We start from the raw sequence: 18,772 nt of genomic DNA, 5'->3' as shown, positions 1-18,772 counted from the left end.
AATGGATTACCAGTGCCATTCACTTTTCTCTCTCATCCTAAACGTAAACTCCCCTCCACACACATACATTCTCCTAATGATATCCTTCACTCTGGTTTTCTGTAAAGTTCTTTTTTATATAATGAAACCATCTCACATTCACTTTGTGTCTCTCCATTGCCCTTTTCAAAACACTAATTTTCAGGTTCACATGTGTGGCCCTCTGGTATTCCTTTCCAAGGGAGTCTGGAGCTGGTGGATTGTTTGAGCTTAGGAGTTTTGAACTGCAACAGCACAAAGGCCAATTAGATGTCCATAGGAAACTAGGACCAATATAGAGTGGTCATCCGGAGAGCAGCTACTAGACTGGTAAGCTGCCAACATGCCTAAGGAGGGGCAAACCAGAAATAGAGTAAGTCAAAGCTTCCCTGCCCATCACAAGTGGGATGGTCTTGTGAGTGACAGCTGCACTTTCAGTCTGGGCAAGATAGGGAGACAGTCTCAAAACAAACAACTTATTTTGAATTACATGGAGACATGTTTTTAGGTCTCTCAGCCATACATGCTCATCCATGTTATTGCTGCCTGTCCTTCATTCTTGAAGAGGACTGTGATTGGATTGAAGTGATGGAGGGCTGTACAAAGTCACCATTTTCAATTTTTTACCAGAGTCATCTGGGTCAAGTGGTCAGATAGAGATCAGGATGACGAGAGGGTACCAGCTGCAGTGGGAACCCTTGGCCTTTTTAAGGCTAAGGTCTTCAACAGATCTCAGTTTAACTGGGGCCACACCCATCAGTGATTATGGGGAACATAAGAAATGAGGCAGAGAATGCCATCTTTTATTTAGTCGAAAATAATAATAATAATAATAAAGATAAAATAGGGGAGGGCACTGGACCCTCGGTTTCTGGCCAAAACAGAAACATGTAATCAAGACCAGATCCACTGACTTTGTCCAGTGTTCTTTCCACAACATCAGGGTTTGTCTATGGTGTGACTCTGGACAAGGCATTTAACATGGCTGGGTCTCAAAATCAGGGCACCACGCAGGATGATGCCCCAAGGTATCTTTGGGTTTGATCTATGAAGTAGAAAATGGGGAAAATCTACTCTCCTCAGCCATCCCGGATTTCCCACAGCTAAGGCTGTGAGAGATATTTATTGGAGTGATGCTATTGTTTGCCCTTCCTTCTCAAAGACAACCATGACATCAGGGAGGTGACGCCATGACGTGTGAGTTGGATTTCAGTGCAAGGTGACCTGCCTCACTTTCCCCTCCCGAGCCATCTGGGTCCCGTGGCCAGAGAGAGCAGGACCTGCAGAGATGGCCTAGACTGTATAAAGAAAACCACAGAACCAAGGCTGGAAAGGACTCACTCCAATCTGCATCTAAACAGCACCCTCCATGGCAAACCGTCTGAGAGGGTCACTCAAGTTCAGGGCTGGGTGCCAAGGTGTCTTTGGCATCCGTCGGGTCATCAGCATTTGCCATTTCAGCCTTATCTAGCAGGTCAGAGAGAGCTCTTAATTGGTCACAGAGTTGGGGGTGGGGTGGGAGAGGGCGGTGGTACCCCTCCCCCCCAGGGATCCGCCGATGGGGAAGTATTGGGCCCAAGAGCGGAGCTCTGAGCGGGGAGGGATGGAGAGAGGGGTGTGAGAGGGAGCGGGAATGGGGCACGGATCCGGGCCAGCCCTTCCCGTTCTCCTGCACCAGCAGTCCGGTCCTCCTTCCCCGATGTTCCCCATCCAGCGGAGGAAGAGGAGAGAAGGAGGCGTCAGAGTAGAGAAAAGACTGTTGAATTGGGAGACAGGGAGCCCAGTTCTAATTGTGACTCTGCCCCTGCCTTGCCGAGCGATCTGGGGCACTCTTTCCCATGCCAGTGGCACGAGTTTCTGTAAAATGAGGCGCTTTGTTTTTTTTTTTTTCCCAAAAGGATTCCTTAGAGATGATCTCTAAGGTACCTTCCAGTTCTGTGAGCCTGTGAATCAGTCCGGACCCAGCCTCCCGGCTGAGGCGCCCCCAGCCCAGGGGCTCTTCCTCCACATTCCCCGCCCACCGGGGACAGGCGGCACTGGGCAGGGCCGGCTGACCGGTCTAAGGCCCCTTCTCTCCGCCCCCTGGGCCCGAGGCCAAAGCCGAGAGCCAAGTGGGCGCGCCGCCGGGGGGCGGGGAGCTCGGGAGGGATCCGGTGTCTTGGGCTGCAAGCTGGTATTGCAGCTGGCGGCGAGGCGAGGCTCTGGCTGGGATATTAATAACCCCGGGGCTGCAGCTTTCCATGAGACCCTCCCAGCCATGGCCAGCGCGGAGGAGCCCCGGGAGGGCGGCCCCTGCGGGGAAGGAGCCGGAGCCGCTGGGCTGGAGAGGTAGGACTGGCCGGTGGGAAGGGTCTGCCGCACCCGCCCAGCCCCGCCCGGCTTTGGGGAGGGGTCCGCGGGATTGAGACCGGGCTGGGGAAGGGACTTCCACAGCCTGCTGATTTCTCTCAAACTTCTTCCCGTTCCTTCGCCCCTTCTCCACGTGCCCCTCACCCCACAACACCCCAAGATCCTCACCCGATCCGTTTAATACCAGGCCCCGCCCAGAACGTGAGGATGGGCAGGGCTGACCTGAATGGCTCCCCAGCGCCTTGCTTCGGGTTGGGGGCCGAGAAAACGGAAAACTCTACTGAGGGCAGGAGCGTCCAGGCCAGCCTAGCCCGGAGGCGTCTGTGTGTGCGTGTGTGTATTCGGGATTCAGTTCTCTGGTGCTAGTTTGGGAGACCTTCCCCCCCAAAAGGAATCAATCAAAACCTTTCCCAGTAGGTATGAATCATCAAATACAGCGAATGCAGGAAAGGCAAATATCCGGCCTCATATTGTCTTCAAGGGTCTTTTCCATCTCCCCCCACCGCCCTGGCTTTTATAAAAAAAGTAGTGACCCCAAAGTCCTGAGTTAATTGAGTTCTGCTGTGGCCCTGCACTTGGCCTTTTGGTTCTTGGCTGATGTTAAAGAGTAAGGGGATCACACAGCTTGTGGTTCTGGGGGGCTTCTTTGCCTTGAGGTGGGAAAACAGAACAGAGCTTAATTTCTACCTGCGGAGAGGGATTTTCTAACAGGTTTTAACTATTCCCTTCCCCCTCACTCCTCAGCCAGTTAAAGTCCCAGAATGCCATGGCTCTGAGAGGTGAGGATTGAGTGAACTCATAGGCTGAAAGATAAAATTGGCAATAGAGACACACATTCATACTTGCATACAGTTTCCTTCCCATACCCTTTGTCAGGGCACACAACGGCCAGCGTGGGGGTACACACACACACACACACACACACACACACACACACAAAATCATAAAAAGGTAGAAAATCTCCTAAGGACTAGGCAGGGGTCAGGGAGGAAGGAGAATTTTTATGGTCCAAATGAATCCTGAGGTCATAGTCTTTGAAGTCCCAGCTAAGCTCTTCCTCACCTCCCAGAAGCCTCCCGTAATCCTGTCCTTTCTCCAAAGTTGGACCTGTTTCTTTAGAGAGGAGCAACTGTGTAAAAAGCTTTTCTGTATCCTCCTTTTGGATAAGAAGCCAAGTCCCTAAAGGGTTCATCCATCCTTGAGACACCCCTGCCAAGTGACAGGAGATTGAATTGAAGAATTGGAAGCTAATCCAGTCATCTCTCAATGATCACTCCATTAATGACAGAAAGGGAGAACTCTTGGACAATGTAAATTCCAAACAAGCAGCAGATAATCCATAAGCTTTTCATGATGCCGTGGAATGAATCAGTAAAGGTGTAGGAAACAGTTGAGCCAGGAAGCCCAATCTCTGACACATTTTGGCAGTGTGAACCTAAATAAGTCCCTTAACTTCTCAGTATTTTTGCTTAGACAATTAGCTAAGACTAAAATGCAGTGAAGATGCTGTTCTTTCTACCAGTGTCATCAAAGAGTCTTTCCTTATCATTCCAATTTGTCGTTCAGTCATTTGTCCTGTTTGACCCATTTGGAGTTTTCCTGGCAGAGATACTGCTTTGCCATTTCTTTCTCCAGCTCATTTTATAGATGAGGAAACTGAGGCAAACAGGATGAAGTGACTTTACCAGGGGTCACCCCACAAGTAAGTAGCTAAGGCTTGATTTGAATTCAGAAAGATGAATTCTTCTGATTCCAGGTCCAGCACTCTATTCACTTGCCACCCATCAAATGCCCACTCTGCAAAGGACTGTGTCTTGAGGTGGGAAATTAAACATTAAAATTGGTTTTAATAATTTCGCAGCTGAGCAAGGAAGGGAGTTGAGGAATGAGTGAGGAGAGCCAGTTTGATGTTAAAGCTCACAACACTGATCACTGAGATACATCTCTATTAGAAGGCACAAATGTTTAAAAGAGGGATGAGGGTGGTTTTTCCCCCTAAGCCCTGTTTCTTCCTAAAGTGCTTCAGAAGTAAACAAGGCAATTCCAAAATATATTCTGAATCCAGACAATTTTCTCTAAAATTGAAGTGGCCTATTTGGCATCCTGGAACAAAGACAGGAGGGAACCGCAGTCCTGAATTCCAGTTCAAACTGTTTACCAGTTAGCATATGACTAATCAAATCATTCCTTCTTCTTCATCTATAAAATGAAGAGGTTGGTTCCTTCCAGTTGGAAGATTCTGGGAAGTTACAGATCTAACCAAAAAACCTGTTGGGCCTCCACTTTGAGGGCAGAGAAAGGGTTTCAAAGGAGTTCACCAGAAGGATTTAGGCTACCATGGTAAGAAACAAGAAGGAACTTTATGAGGAATTTGGAGTATAAATGATAAAGACTTAATGCCCTAACTACAGATCTTAAGCTTGAATCTTAGAAAGACAGATATGGTGTGGTGCAAAGATCAGTGACTTTGGAGTTAGAAAATTTGAAACTAGATCCCAGTATTCCACTTACTATATAACCTCCTGCACATCATTCCCCTTCTCTAAGTCTCACTTTGCTAATCTGGAAAACTAGGGCATTGAATGAAGTTCCATTGGGCTCATAACATTCTATGAAATACTTTGCTGTATGGGCAGTTTATTTAGATCTTAAAGAGTCTTTAGAAAGAAAAGAGGTCCATCCAGTGTCTTCTTGTCACCTTTTTCTGGTGAGTGTACCCAGACAAACTGACTGTCACAACTTCCCTGGGGGGTTTTGGACTTTCAAGGAATCACTTTAGGAAATGAAGGGGAAGGGGAGAGAGAGGGAGAATATGACTCTGTGTGTGTGTGTGTGTGTGTGTGTGTGTGTGTGTGTGTGTGACAGAGACAGAGACAGAGAGAGAGAGACACACACACACAAAGAGACAGAGAGAGACAGAGACAGGAGAGAGAGAGACAGACAGACAGACAGAGAAACAGAGACAGTTAGACAGACAGAGAGAAACAGAGACACACACACACACACACACAGAGAGAGAGAGAGAGAGAGAGAGAGAGAAACATTACCAAAGTCTGAGAAACTACTCTCATACATAAAGTCCCACCCTCTCTCTGGCTTTCCACAGACCTCAGAATTTTCTTTTGCAGGGATTCAGGGGCAGAGGACAATGCTTCACTCCAAGAGAAGAAATCTGAATTCCTGCAAGGGGAAGAGGTCCTGAACCCAGAGATGACTCTGTCCCTACAGGGGGATGTCAACTTAGAGGATATTTTCTACCTTGGAGCCACAGGTGATGCTGATGATGTGCTCTATGTAGAAGAGACCTTGAACTCAGAAGAGGAAGCTGATCCAAGGGAGACACTGTGTGTAAAAGAGACAGTCACCCCAGAGGAGACACTGCATGTGAGGGAAGAAGTCACCCCAGAGGAGACACTGTGTGTAAAGGAGACAGTCACCCCAGAGGAGACACTATATGTAAGAGAGACTGTTACCCCAGAGGAGACACTGTGTGAAAAGGAGACAGTCACCCCAGAGGAGACACTATATGTAAGAGAGACTGTTACCCCAGAGGAGACACTGTGTGTAAAGGAGTTAGTTACCCCAGAGGAGACACTGTGTGAAAAGGAGACAGACACCCCAGAGGAGACATTGCATCTGAGGGAAGAAGTCACTCCAGAGGAGACACTGTATGTAAGGGAGACAGTCACCCCAGAGGAGACACTGCATGAGGTAGAGAGAGTTGATGCAGAGGAGACAACTGCACCGGGGGAGAAAGCCCATTGTGAGGAGAACCTTGTTTCCAAGGAGAGCCTCAGGGTTGAGGACAGCCTGAGTCCAGAGGAGCTGGAGCTTCTGGAATGCCGTTTCCAGCAGTGCATTGAAGCTGTGGCTCAGTTGGAGGAGGAGCGGGACAGTCTCATCCATGAGCTGGTGCTGCTTCGAGAGCCGGTTCTGCAGGAGGTGCAGAAGGTCCACCAGGATATTCTGGTTGCCTACAAGCTCCATGCCCAAGGGGAGCTGGAGTGTGATGGGCTAAGGGAGGAGATCCGGGTGGTGAAGCAAAAGCTGTTCAAGGTGACAAAAGAATGTGTAGCTTGCCAGTACCAGCTGGAGTGCCGGCAGCAGGAAGTCGCCCAGTTTGCCGCCTGCCAGGACGAACTCACCGCTCGTGTTGCCCAGCTGTCTGAGGAACTGACCCAGCTCAAAGACACATGTGAGAAACAGAAAGGGCATTTTCGGCAGCAGCTGGAAGCCCCTCGGGGTCAGGGGGATAGCCATTTTCTACAGGAGAGCCGGAGGCTCTCTGCTGAGTTTGAGAGTTTCATGGCAGAAAGCCGCCAGGGCCTAGAAGAGGAGTATGAACCTCAACTGATGCGACTTCTCGAGAGGAAGGATGCTGGGGCAAAGGCACTACAGAAAACACAGGCAGAAATTCAAGGGATGAAGGAGACCTTGAGACCACTACAAGCAGAAGCCAGACAACTCCGTTTGCAAAACAGGAACCTAGAAGACCAGATCTTGCTTGTGAGACAGAAGCGAGATGAGGACGTGAAACAATACAGGGTAGGCCCTCCACGAGTGAAGGAAATGCGTGTTTTTTAACGTGGAGAGTTGGAATCTGAAGGAGATTTTTATATGCTTTTAAGGCCATGGTGGAGGGAACATCTGTTTGAACACAGGTTGTTAAAACAGCAAGAGAGAATAAGGTTAGATATCAGAAAATATTGCTGTTGGGATTGTTAAATGTCATACTGCATAGTTAAGAAATTTCCTGATTTAGGGATTCTAATGTGGTTATCAGTAAATTAGCAAAAATGCTATGGATGAAATTGGGTCTTGAGACTGCAGGAAATGGGATAGGATAGGACTTTAGGGGGCTGATGGAATCTGAGTAGTAGGATTAAATAATAACTAAAGGTCTCTTCTAGTTTTGTGTCGATAAAGCATTTTCTACCATAGAGTGCTAATTTTTATTCAATCAACAAGCATTTCTTAAGTGCTTATTATATGCAAGGAATCATGCTAAGTCTTGGAGACAATAAAAACAAAAAATACAAAAAACAAACCCAGTCCCTGCCCTCAAGAAACTTGCATTTTAATGAGGGAAAACAACATATATAAAAATCAGCACATACAAGAGGTATGCACAATAGAGAGAAGATAAAGGAAAAGACTCAGCGAGTTGCTTCAGGGACCAAAAGGCCTTCTGTAGAAGTCGGTAATTGAGTTGAGTCTTGAAGGAAGGGCGGAATTCTACAGAGGAGGGAGGCATAAAAAACAGCCAGTGAAAAGACACCGAGATAGGAAATGAAGTAAATAACCTTTGCAAAGATCGGCAATTGGGCCAGTATGGCTGGATGATAGAATGCATGGAGAAGTAAAACTGGAAAGCTAAGAAGGGGCCAAGTTGTAAAGAGCTTTAAATGCCAAACAAAAGATATTCTATTTGATCCTAGAAGTAAAAGGGAGCCATTGAAGTACAGAATTGGGTGTGGGGTGGGAGTAGTGCCCTAAGATGTGCTTTAGGAAACTCACCTTGGTAGCTGAATGGAAGATAGATCAGAATGGGGAGAGACTGAAAGACCGAGTAGTTTACTGTAATAGTCCAAGGAAGAGGTGATGAAGTCCTGAACTAGGATGGTGATTGTGTGAGAGTGGAGTGAAATGAATGTATGAAAAATACTGTAAAGATGGAAACAATAGGATTTTGTCATGGATTAGATATATGGTATAAAGATGGGAAATTGAGGGAGACCTCAAGGTATGAACTGGATGCCTGGAAGAATGGTGATACCCTCATCAATAATAGGGAAGTTCAGAATTGGGTTTTTTTTTGGTGGGGAGAAGGATGATGAGTTCTGCTTTAAACATGTTGAGTTTGAGGTACCTATGGGATATCCAAGTCAAAATGTCCACTAAGTAGTTGGTGATATGGGATTGAAACTCAGGAGAGAGACAGGGACTGGATATATATAGATGCAGCAATCATCAGCCCAGAGATGATAGATAACTGAACACATGGAAACTGATGAGATCACCGAGTGAGTGAATATAGAGCGGGTATTCTTATCATTTGTGTGTGTACATGCCATGGACTCTTTTGGTTGCCTAGTGAAGTCTAAAGACCTTTTTTCAAAGTGTTTTTAAATAATTGAAAAATACATTACATTTCAATTAGAGATTAGTGAAAAATAAGGATGTAAATTTTTTTTTTCCATCTAAGTCCATATATCATTTGACATCTATCCAGGGTTGTCTTGGGAGTCTGTGGAGCCCAGGTTATGAAACCCTACTATAGAGAAAAAGACTATAGCTTTGGGGAATACCTACAGTTGATGGGCATGCTATAGGTGAAGGTCCAGGAAAGGAGACTGAGAAGAAATGGGTAGGCAAATAGGAGAAATAGGAGACAGCAATGTCAAAAAAAAAAAAAAAAAGATTATTTAGCAGGAGAAAATGATCAATAGTGTCAAATGTAGGAAAGCTAAGAAGAATGACAACTACAGAAAGTCCATTAGATTTGGCAATTAAAAAATCATTGGCTGTGAAGAATAGTTTCAGTTGAATGAGATCATTCAAATAATCAAGGATTTAAAAAATGGTGAAATGAGAGAAAGTGGAAGTACAAAAATATGAACAATATTTTCAAGGCACTTAGCTGAAAAAGGAAGGCAGAATAAAGGGAGATAGCAGGAATGGTTGAATCAAGTGAGCTGGGTTGTTTTTTTTTTAAGATGAAGGGGAAACATGAATGTGTTTGTGGGCAACAGGGAAGGAATTAGAGATGATTGACAATTAGAAACAGTTGGGATAATAGAGCAAGTGACTAGAGAAAATGGGACAAGGATACATATAGAGGAGGAAGAGGAAGGGGAAGGGCCACCTCAAATTCAGACACCAGAATAAAGGAAGATAGCAGAAATGATTGGATCGAGTGTTGTTTTTTAAGAAGTGCAGGAGATATGAGTATGTTTGTGGGCAATAGGGAAGGAATTAGTAGCGATGAGAGCTTGACAATTAGAGGTAGTTGGGATAATAGTGAGAGCAGTTAACTGGAGAAGATGGGACAAGAATGCATGTTGAGTCTGCCTTGGAAAGGGAAGGGCCACCTCAACATCAGACACTGGAATTTAGGGGGAGAGGATAGGCAATGACATCACAAAGAATGTGAAATGAGAAAGAGTGGACTTGGCAGATGGCCTCCATTTTTTCAATAAAGTATGAGGCAAGAACCTTGTTTAAGCAGCTGAGGAGCTAAGAGGCCAGGAGAAGATTAAGTAGTGAAGAGATTTGGAGCAGTCATTAGAATGAGGGATAGGGGATCACTTAGAAGGAAACTAAAAGTCTGCCTTGTTGCAATGGACTCAGTTAATTAGATTAACTAATACAAGTTTTGTAATGGACCCAAGTCAGCTTCTTTTTCTCCTGGACTTCTTCCAGCTACCAACAAACATTATTAGGTGTAAAAGAGGCAGAGGGTGGAAGTAATCCACATTTGGCAAGTTATGATCAGTAACAGGATATGGGGCTAGAGATTTGAGAGTAGCAGATCATAAATAGCATTTTTTAATACTTTAAGGTTTGCAAAGCGCTTCACAAATATTCTCATTTTTTCCTCATAACAATCCTGCAAGATTGGTGCTATTATTATTCTCATTTTATAGATGAAAAAATGAGGCAGACAGAAGTTAACTGATCTTCCCAGTAAACGTCTGAGGCTGAATCTGAATTGTTATCTTCCGGACTCTAGGCCTAGCCCTCTATCCGCTATTACCATCAGTTGTCTCTAGAAAGGTCTGGAATTGCCCTGGTTCACTGACTAAGACTGGCAAGGGAAAGTTTAGCCAGGTTAGAGGTGATAGCCTGGGAAAGTACTGAGGGTACAGAGTGTGGAGGTCACCATGAAGACCAAAAATAGGAGTAGGGATCACATCACAGAGGGAAACTAAAATGGTAAATGTTTATAAAAGTTCATAAACATGGAAGTGAACCTTTGTGAGTGTTGGAAGGTTCTAGGGTATAACCATCCCCATGAGTAGCTGAAAGTGAAGTGGAAGAATAGGTCATAGAAATTGGGTAAAATGAGGATCTGGGATGTTAGGATTTTTAGGTAAACATCAGTATATAGAAGGAAATCTCGTGGTATGAAGGTAAAAGTTGGGCTAGAGGGCAAGACTGAGAAAGGCACTAAACAATATGGAAGGAGGGAAAATGGCCTAAGATTTGGCTCTGGATTGGCTGATATATTTGGATAGTGTGAACCTCAAAAGAGAAATGATTAGTGAAGAAAGTAGAGAGTCTGAAAGTGGTATTGGGGAATAAGAATATTCCAACTCTCCTAGCATGAGCAGTGAGTGATAGATATTAAAAAGGTAACAGTGACCGGAAAAGGTGGCCAGGCAGAGCTCAATGAATGCTGGAAGATGAAAGGAGAAAGGGAAAAGTTTAAAATGAAATTAAGTTTAATTATGGAGCAGGTATTTGACAGGCACAGTGAAAAGGGCAAGTCGATCTGGAGTGGGACATTGAGTTGGATGGGAACAAGGGAACACAGAGAGTTGGGAGTTCTGTGCAGTTGGAAAATGGGGAGAATATGAGTGGGCATTATACCAGGCAGGGTATTTGTGGGAGAGATCATTAGGGTAATTAATTCCAGGGTAAAGCAATCTCGGGTCTCATTTTCCAATTGACCTCTGGAAAAATTCATGCTCCCCAGTTCCTGGAAGGCTATTCAGTGCCAGCATCTTTCCCCCTCCCTGCTGGAGGGAAAGGTGTTTTATAATAGATGCGGGAAAAGAAATCAATATAAATGTGTGCTGATCCTTTGATTACAGCATTGCCTTGCTTAAAAACCTCCCGACTGCCTGTTTCATAGGATACAATTTATTTTTTAAATTATTTTTTAAAATAACTTTTTATTGATAGAACGCATGCCAGAGTAATTTTTTACAGCATTATCCCTTGCATTCACTTCTGTTGTGATTTTTTCCCTTCCCTCCCTCCACCCCTTCCCCCAGATGGCAAGCAGTTCTTTACATGTTGAATAGGTTACAGTATATCCTAGATATAATATATGTGTACAGAACTGAACAGTTTTTTTGTTGCACAGGGAGAATTGAATTCAGAAGGTATAAATAACTCAGGAAGAAAAACAAAAATGCAAGCAATTTATATTCATTTCCCAGTGTTCTTTCTCTGGGTGTAGCTGCTTCTGTCCATCTTTAATCATTTAAAGCTCTCTTTATCGAAGAGGTCCACTTCCATCAGAATACATCCTCAAACAGTATCGTTGTTGAGGTATATAATGATCTCCTGGTTCTGCTCGTTTCACTTAGCATCAGTTCATGTAAGTCTCGCCAGTCCTCTCTGTATTCACATAGGATACAATTTAGGCACCGCATCCTTACTTGAAGGCCTTCCATCATTTGGACCCAGCCTCCTCTCACTCCCTTTATTCCTGCAACGCTCCTGGCAAAGCGTGTTCCTTGGCTGGTCCTCCGCCTCACCTTACCCTTTCCATCTCTCTCCATTTAGGTCTGAGTCCCACTCTCCCCATTCCCATCACCAACCCTGAAATGGTTTCCTCAGTCCCAACCTATCAAGGTCAGCTTATATGTGCCTTCATGCCCTCTGCATCAATAAGCTGAACAGTCTCATCTATGTTTAGGGCCTTATGCTAGACATTGGAGGTTACAAAGGCGCGCCATCTTTTCCATGCTCCTTTCCTTGGTCTTCCCAGGTAAAAGCTCTTCCTCTCCATGAATTGCAGGTTATTGTTTGACTTTCCTATGCATTTAATCATGCCTTAATTTGTACAATACTGAGTTATTTGTGTGAGTCTTCAATTTCTTCCTGTAAAGTCTCTGAAGGTTGTATTTTACAAGCTCTTGCGCAAAGTAGGCGCTTAGTGCTTATTGAATCATTTCTTCAATAAGTGTTTACCAGTTAGTCTTGATGTCCCAGTGCTTCCTTCATTTAAAACCAGTTTACTTGCATATATGCTAACTCCTCCCTGGTGTTATGGTTCTCTTTGAGAATGAGGGCAGAGCCACAAGCTTTAGAAGTTTTCTCCTTTTATACCTTGAGGTTCATGGACTAGATTTCTTTAAGCCTTATACTGAAATGGCTCTGGCTCTCATTGATTGGCCGATCAAAAGTCCCAGACCAAGCCCCCTAGGTCTTTGTTTTGGTCCAGGTTGCCTCAGAGTGAATGTAAATAGCATATTGCAGTTTTGGTCAGAAACTCTGAAGGTCTTCCCTCCCAGATTGATTCCTTTTATTTATTTGGATTAGGTTAAAAAAAAAAAAAGGGCATTCTTTGCCTCATTTCTTTAATTTAATTTTACATTTTTTTGAGGGGGAGGCACTTGAAGCTAAGTGGCTCACTCAGCAAGCCATGTTTTTGAACTCAGGTCTTCATGACTCCAGAACGAGTGCTCTTATCTACTCTATCATCTGGCTGCCCCTCATTTCCTTCTTACCCAGTCTTAATCATTGAATGTTTTTGCTCTCAGTGAAACTGAGACCTGCTAAAGAATTTAGCTTAAAAAAGCCAAGTTCTCCCATTGCATCCAAAACCATCTCCAGTCTTCCTGATCTCTATCTGGCCACTGGACTCAGATGGCTCTGGAGGGGAAAGTAAGGCAAGTGGTCTTACCCGGCCCTCCCTCACAAATCCATTTCACTTGTCTGTCATAGTATCACCTTCCTGACATCATGGTTCTCTTGGAGATCAAAGGCTGAGGATACCAAGAACTGTGAAACAGCCTCTCAAGGCCTTGAGTTTTGTGAGACACAGTACAGAATACCTACAAGGTGCCAAGTGAATGGTTCATAAAAAGGGTTTCAGACTGAAATAACATGGCAGGCGTAGGCAGCTGGGAAGTCTTTGTGGAAGAAACAGTTTTAACTGGCCATTACAGGACATGAATCAGACAAGGGTTGGGGGAGTATTAAATATAAACAGAATGAATACACATAGCCCGTTCCAGAACAATGAATCAGTGTGACTGGCTCAGGATAATCTGTGTAAAGGAACACTGGAAAATAAAGAGGCAGGTAGGGGCTCAAACGGTGACAGACTAGTTTGGACTTTATCTTTGGGGTCACAGTAAGCCACAGGTGGCTTTTAAAACAGGTGAAAGGACTTTAATATAACTCTGGCAGCCGCATGCAAGATAAATGGAAGTGGTCCTCATACTACTGGCTCAACTCTTCCTTACAATCATAACCCTTTGTATTCTGAGGGTTCAGCTCTTGTCAGTGATATGTTTCCTTGATCTTTACATTTTCTTTTGAAAGCTATTGAAGCAGATAGACTAAGGCATAGGAAGAATCAGTACTCCATAAACTATTTAGACAAAATGCTCCCTGATAGTTGGATAATACCAAGGACAATCAGAGATTTCAGCTTCTGGGATCCAGGCAAAATTCCACTTCCACTCTACTGATATTTACTTTTTTGAAAATAACCTAATGTGTGTACTCTGCTAGGAAAAAAAAAAAAAAGACAAAGGGTTTATGTAATAGGAGTAATGAGATTATGCTCCTAATCTATATGATAGGCACTTAATAGGCAAGTTTTAACAATACACATGTTAGTGAAATATGAAATAAGTTGGTACATAAGCAGAGTGTGAGATGCTGACATCAGGTAAGGAAGTTATCTCTTCCAGCCAGTGAGATAAGGGAACATTTCATGGAAGAGGGAAATATTTTGTCAATAGGCAGAGAGGTGGGTATTCCAGATGTGGGGCACAGCATGGGCAAATGTTCAGAGGTAGAAAAGCATTGAAGAGGGGGAAGTAAAATGCTTTATTGCTATAACTTCATTGTTGTATCACAGGTGCAACATCAAGGATGATTCAGACAGTAAATATTTTTGGCCCTTCTAAAGGTGAGATGTACCAAAGCTAGTTTCCTGTTCCATGATGCAGAATATATAAGAACAGGAAAAAGCCCAGGATAAATCTAGTCCAACACCTTCACTTTTCAGAAAAAACTAAAGCCCAGAAAATAGAAGTGAAGAGGCTTCAGAGTCTGAGGAATATGAAGTCACTGCCCTTTCATAACATACTTTGCAACCCCCACTTTTTAGCCTCTGTCTAGACCAATAGCTACACTGGTGAAGGGCTGACAAACACCTTACTTAATCACTTAGCAATTTATTCAAGCTAATCTGACTTACTCAATTGTCAGAGAGATCTGGTCAAGATCTGAGACAGTGTTATTTGAGAGCAGTCTCTTATTACCATCAACTTAATTTAATTCTTGGACAAATTTCCATAAATCTCTGGCTCAGTAGTATATGGATGTTGCAAATGGGATTCAATTTCAGATGACTGTAAAAGTCATTATCACTTACCATCACCAAGTATTTATTAAGCATCTGATGACTGATAATCCTATAGTAAACAATAAATTATCTCTGTTCTTTACAGGCCTAAGACAGAGTTGAAGACCACCCAGATATCAGAGTAGACAACAACAACAACAACAAAAACAAACAGATTTTAAAGCTTGAAAGGATCAAAAGGGTCCAGATCATATGCCTCATTACTAAACAACAAAAACTCTCTTGCTGACTAATCTCTAACCAACTGCCACTTGAGACTTGGGTACTAGTTTTGGTTTTGTCATTAGCATATACCCAAGCAAGGTATTCAAGCAAGTACCCTCCTCATTCTGAGCCTACTTGTCTATAAAATGAGGGACTTGGACCAGATGATTTAAGAGTCCTTATGTCCCTACCATTTAAAAAACAATTTTTTTGTTTTATGTACAATTATGTAAAAACAATTTTAATGTTTTTTTGAGTTCCAAATTCTCTCCCTTTCTTTCTTTCCCCCACCCCTGAGATGATAAGCAATTTGATTTAGGTTATACTTGTGTAATCACATAGAACAATTTCACATTAGTTATTTTGTGGAAGAAAAATCAAGCCAAAACAAATAGTAAAAAACAAAGACAAAAAGTGAAAAATAGCATGCTTTGGTCTGTGTTCAGAAAACATCAGTTCTTTCTAAAGAGGCAGATAACACATTTCATGAGTCCTTTGGGATTGTCTTGAATCATTTTATCATTGAGAACAGCTAAGCTATTCATTGTTCATGATTGTAAAATATTGCTGTTACTGTGTACAGAGATCTCCTTAGTTTTTCTCACTTCATTGAATCAGTTGATTGAATCTTTCCAGGATTTTCTTATATCATCCTGCTTGTCATTCCTTATGGAATACAGTAGTATTCCATTACAATCATATACCAACATTCGTTTATTCCCCAATTAATTAGCATCCCTTCAATTTCCAATTCTTTGCCACCACAAAGAGAGTTGCTTTTTTTTTGTATAAAAATCTATCTGGAAATACAAATCTATCAGTGATATTGCTGGATCAAGAGGTTTGTCCCTAATATTTTAAATTCCTACCTCCTTCTCAATTCACCAGAATCCTAATTGTACAATTAAAGATTGTATTAGATCTAATGATCTTTGCTTTGGAATTAAAAAAAAAAAAGCTTCCAAACTTCACAGACCCTCTAAGACATAGCTATTGCCTCCCTTGCAGATGGCAGTCTATGGAACACATGGTAGAGAAGCCAAGTGAAGACTGAAATTCATCCCTAGTCATGCTCCACAAGGAGATTGAGTAAATGTGAAAAGTCCTCAGATTCTCTGCTGCCCTCTTCCACCAGGCTCATGAAAAATTCTCTTGGCTTTTTTTTCTACAGGAACAGATGGAAGAAATGGAAGACAGTCAGAGGCAATTGAAAAGCAGAGTCCAACTCCAGGAGCAGAAGAACAAAGAGATGGAGGAGCTTAGGATCAGCCTCACTGAAGAGCTCTCTATTTATAAGTCAGTTTTTACTGCTACCTAAAATTTGTTCATAAATGCTGGTTGAGGAGGTAGAAGAGGGAGATAGCTTAAGGGGAAATTTGTGAAGGATTGATTTTGGGGGGGGAATAATTTTTTAAAATTTCAGTCATCGGCCCTCGGATGAAAAATGGCTTTGTGTTTTTAAAGGGCTATGCTACCCAAGAAGTCAGAGCAGCTCGAGGCCCCCACTCCTGCGGGAAGTGGAACGGAGACACAGTCTCAAGGTGATCTCTCTGGTGGGAGAGCAGTGCTTGCATCCTTTGACTGCTAACCAACTTAACCATACTAGTCATTGTTGGTTTGGTTCTAGAAGCCTGTATACCGATAGTTTTCTGATCTTCCGAGACATATACTTTCTAGATGCATAGCTCAGATCATTTACAATCATGAGAAATGAGGTCACAGTCCAAGATGCCCCTAACATATTGGCTATTTTTATATGGTACAAGACTTCTCATAATTGATTTAAATGGACAATGAAAGGCTTAAAAAAAAAAAAAAAGCAAAATCTTCAGGTCTTGTCCCTCTAAATAGTTTTCATCACAAATACTGCTTCAGGGGAAAATAGCTAATAGACTAATTTTTCCTCTCATATTCACTAACAATTTAAGAATGACAATGAGGCAGCAGTTTTACCATTAAGGTGGGCAAGGAAAAGGTGACATGAATTAGTATGATAGTGACATTTATAAAATATCACCCTGGGTCAGTATTATTCACGGTCCAAAGAACATAATATTTAGTATGAGTCAGTAGAGGCAGTCCGACATTAAGGTGCCCATTCCTTTTCCAATTAGTGGCAAAGTTCAAAAGTCTGGGTTACATATAAATATCTCAGATTTTTATTTAACTGGGAAGACTGCTAATACTTTTCATCACAGTTTGGGACTAAGTAAATAAGATATCCTAGTAAGAGAAGCACTTCTTAACTGCCTGGAGTATCTCACTTGTCAAGCCATATAGAACCACCAGTGAGTGTTCTACTTTGATATATAGCTCCAAAGTTCAGGATTAATCATTTTATGGTGACCCAAATATCATTTTAAAATCTGGTCAATAAATCATTCATCTCTTGCTTTAAAAAAAAAAAACTTGCCTGGGTCATCTTACCACCTGATCTAAAGATTATTTCAATCCTTATGTTTGACAGTTGTTCAGGATGGTGGGAAGATGACAGATTTCATTTCAGATGGAAAAATTGAGACACATAAGTCCCTTAAGCAGTCTGTGATTAGAACAAGTATCGATACCATCCAATTCACTTTCTAGTTAAGCTGAAGCTTTTCCTGATGCATTATTATATACAATTATACTTTTATTTTTGGAACAAACCACCTGTGCAACTCCCATCACTAAAGAAAGGGAACTACTAAATTAATTTATACAAGTCATTAATGACGTTTCATTATACCACTCTACCTGCATTTCAATAACACAAGTTATAGTAATCATAAAAGAATAAACTGCTAACGATAGAACTTCAGACAGTCTGGCAACTGGAGAAGGGAGATCAATTTTGTTCAAGTTGTCTTTTGCTGAACACCCGAGGCCAATTTACAAGTAATGAAAGATGACTTTTCTTGGATATATAACAGCATCACCTACCTCTATCTTTAACAGACAAAGTACTAACATCTTCAGGGAGATTCTGGGGTAGCAGGCCAGGCCAGGGTCAAGTCACTTTCATCTGTGTAGGGACTCCAAAGGTAGAAACTCCCTCTAAACTAACAACTTCATTGTTTCGGTAATGTGTAATCCAAACCTGCTTTTCTCTCAACTTTACAGGAGCTGTTTAGAAATCTATGGCCGACTCTGTAATCCAGAAACAAAAGACAAAACCTCCTAATGAAGGAGCACTAAAGCCTCACTGGACGTTTTTTCTTTGCGGTGTGAAAGGGAGTATGAGGAACCTGGTGAAATGTTCTGTCCCGTGAAGGAGTAAACACTGGTCTGTCAGTTTTACAGACTCGCTGCCCCCCCCCCCCCAGAAGCAGAATACTGGGCAACCCTCAGCTTATAGGGTATAGAGCTTACTGCACTGAAGAATGGAAGCACCTGCTGCCCCCAGCAGACAATGTGCACGCTATGAAAAGGACACGACGACGACCAATGTATGCCTTGTGATGTTCTGGAGCAGAAATTGTTGCCTTACTTTGACTCAAAGCTCTAAGCCTTTTTAAGGCAGAGCAAATGTCAACAAGGCAGCCTATTTTAATCAAGTGAAGTTTTAAAGTTTGATTTATTCATGCCACAAGTGTCTGACTTTAAATAGAAGTTTTTCTTAAAGCTAAGCATTCATAAGGGTGCTGTGGGCTCCAGTAGCTTCATTTCTTTATTCATATCAATAGTTTCCAATACACAGCACACACATGTCATGCTGAAAACAAGGGACCAAAAATTTTCAGACCAAAATGGTTTAAGGCTGTTTGGACTTTCACAGAATTTTAGCCTCATGAAGACAGCTGGGGTACAAGGCGATGCACTTGGGTAATAAAAGAGGTGACCAAGCACCTGGAATACTATTTGGTATTATTAGGTCTTGAAAAG

At 42.7% G+C, this 18,772-nt stretch overlaps 1 protein-coding gene across 2 annotated transcripts; it reads left to right on the top strand.

Annotated features, from left to right (window-relative positions):
- The first annotated feature begins 2,174 nt into the window (after positions 1 to 2,174).
- On the top strand, positions 2,175 to 18,526 carry SYNC (syncoilin, intermediate filament protein). 2 transcript variants are annotated; one of them, XM_051987857.1, is made up of 5 exons: positions 2,178 to 2,346; positions 5,496 to 6,912; positions 16,080 to 16,204; positions 16,373 to 16,449; positions 18,011 to 18,526. In XM_051987857.1, exons 1-5 carry the CDS (start codon positions 2,276 to 2,278, stop codon positions 18,019 to 18,021), a joined length of 1,701 nt encoding a protein of 566 aa, XP_051843817.1. In that variant the 5' UTR covers positions 2,178 to 2,275; the 3' UTR covers positions 18,022 to 18,526. The 2 variants fall into 2 exon arrangements, with proteins under 2 accessions (XP_051843818.1, XP_051843817.1); XM_051987858.1 differs by lacking the exon at positions 16,373 to 16,449 and having other exon boundaries at positions 2,175 to 2,346.
- Positions 18,527 to 18,772: the final 246 nt, after the last annotated feature.

Source organism: Antechinus flavipes, chromosome 3 (assembly GCF_016432865.1).
Source record: "Antechinus flavipes isolate AdamAnt ecotype Samford, QLD, Australia chromosome 3, AdamAnt_v2, whole genome shotgun sequence".
Lineage (NCBI taxonomy): Eukaryota > Metazoa > Chordata > Mammalia > Dasyuromorphia > Dasyuridae > Antechinus > Antechinus flavipes.
Note: the sequence above shows the minus strand (reverse complement) of the source record. Positions and strands in the feature narration are given on the sequence as shown.

Bases quoted from the DNA above. Each gene is read 5' to 3' on its own strand.
- SYNC (XM_051987857.1), top strand. From the start codon at position 2,276: ATGGCCAGCGCGGAGGAGCCCCGGGAGGGCGGCCCCTGCGGGGAAGGA. The intron at 2,347-5,495 runs GTAGGACTGGCC...TTTCTTTTGCAG, and splicing joins GGAGCCGCTGGGCTGGAGAG to GGATTCAGGGGCAGAGGACA. The intron at 16,205-16,372 runs GTCAGTTTTTAC...GTGTTTTTAAAG, and splicing joins GAAGAGCTCTCTATTTATAA to GGCTATGCTACCCAAGAAGT.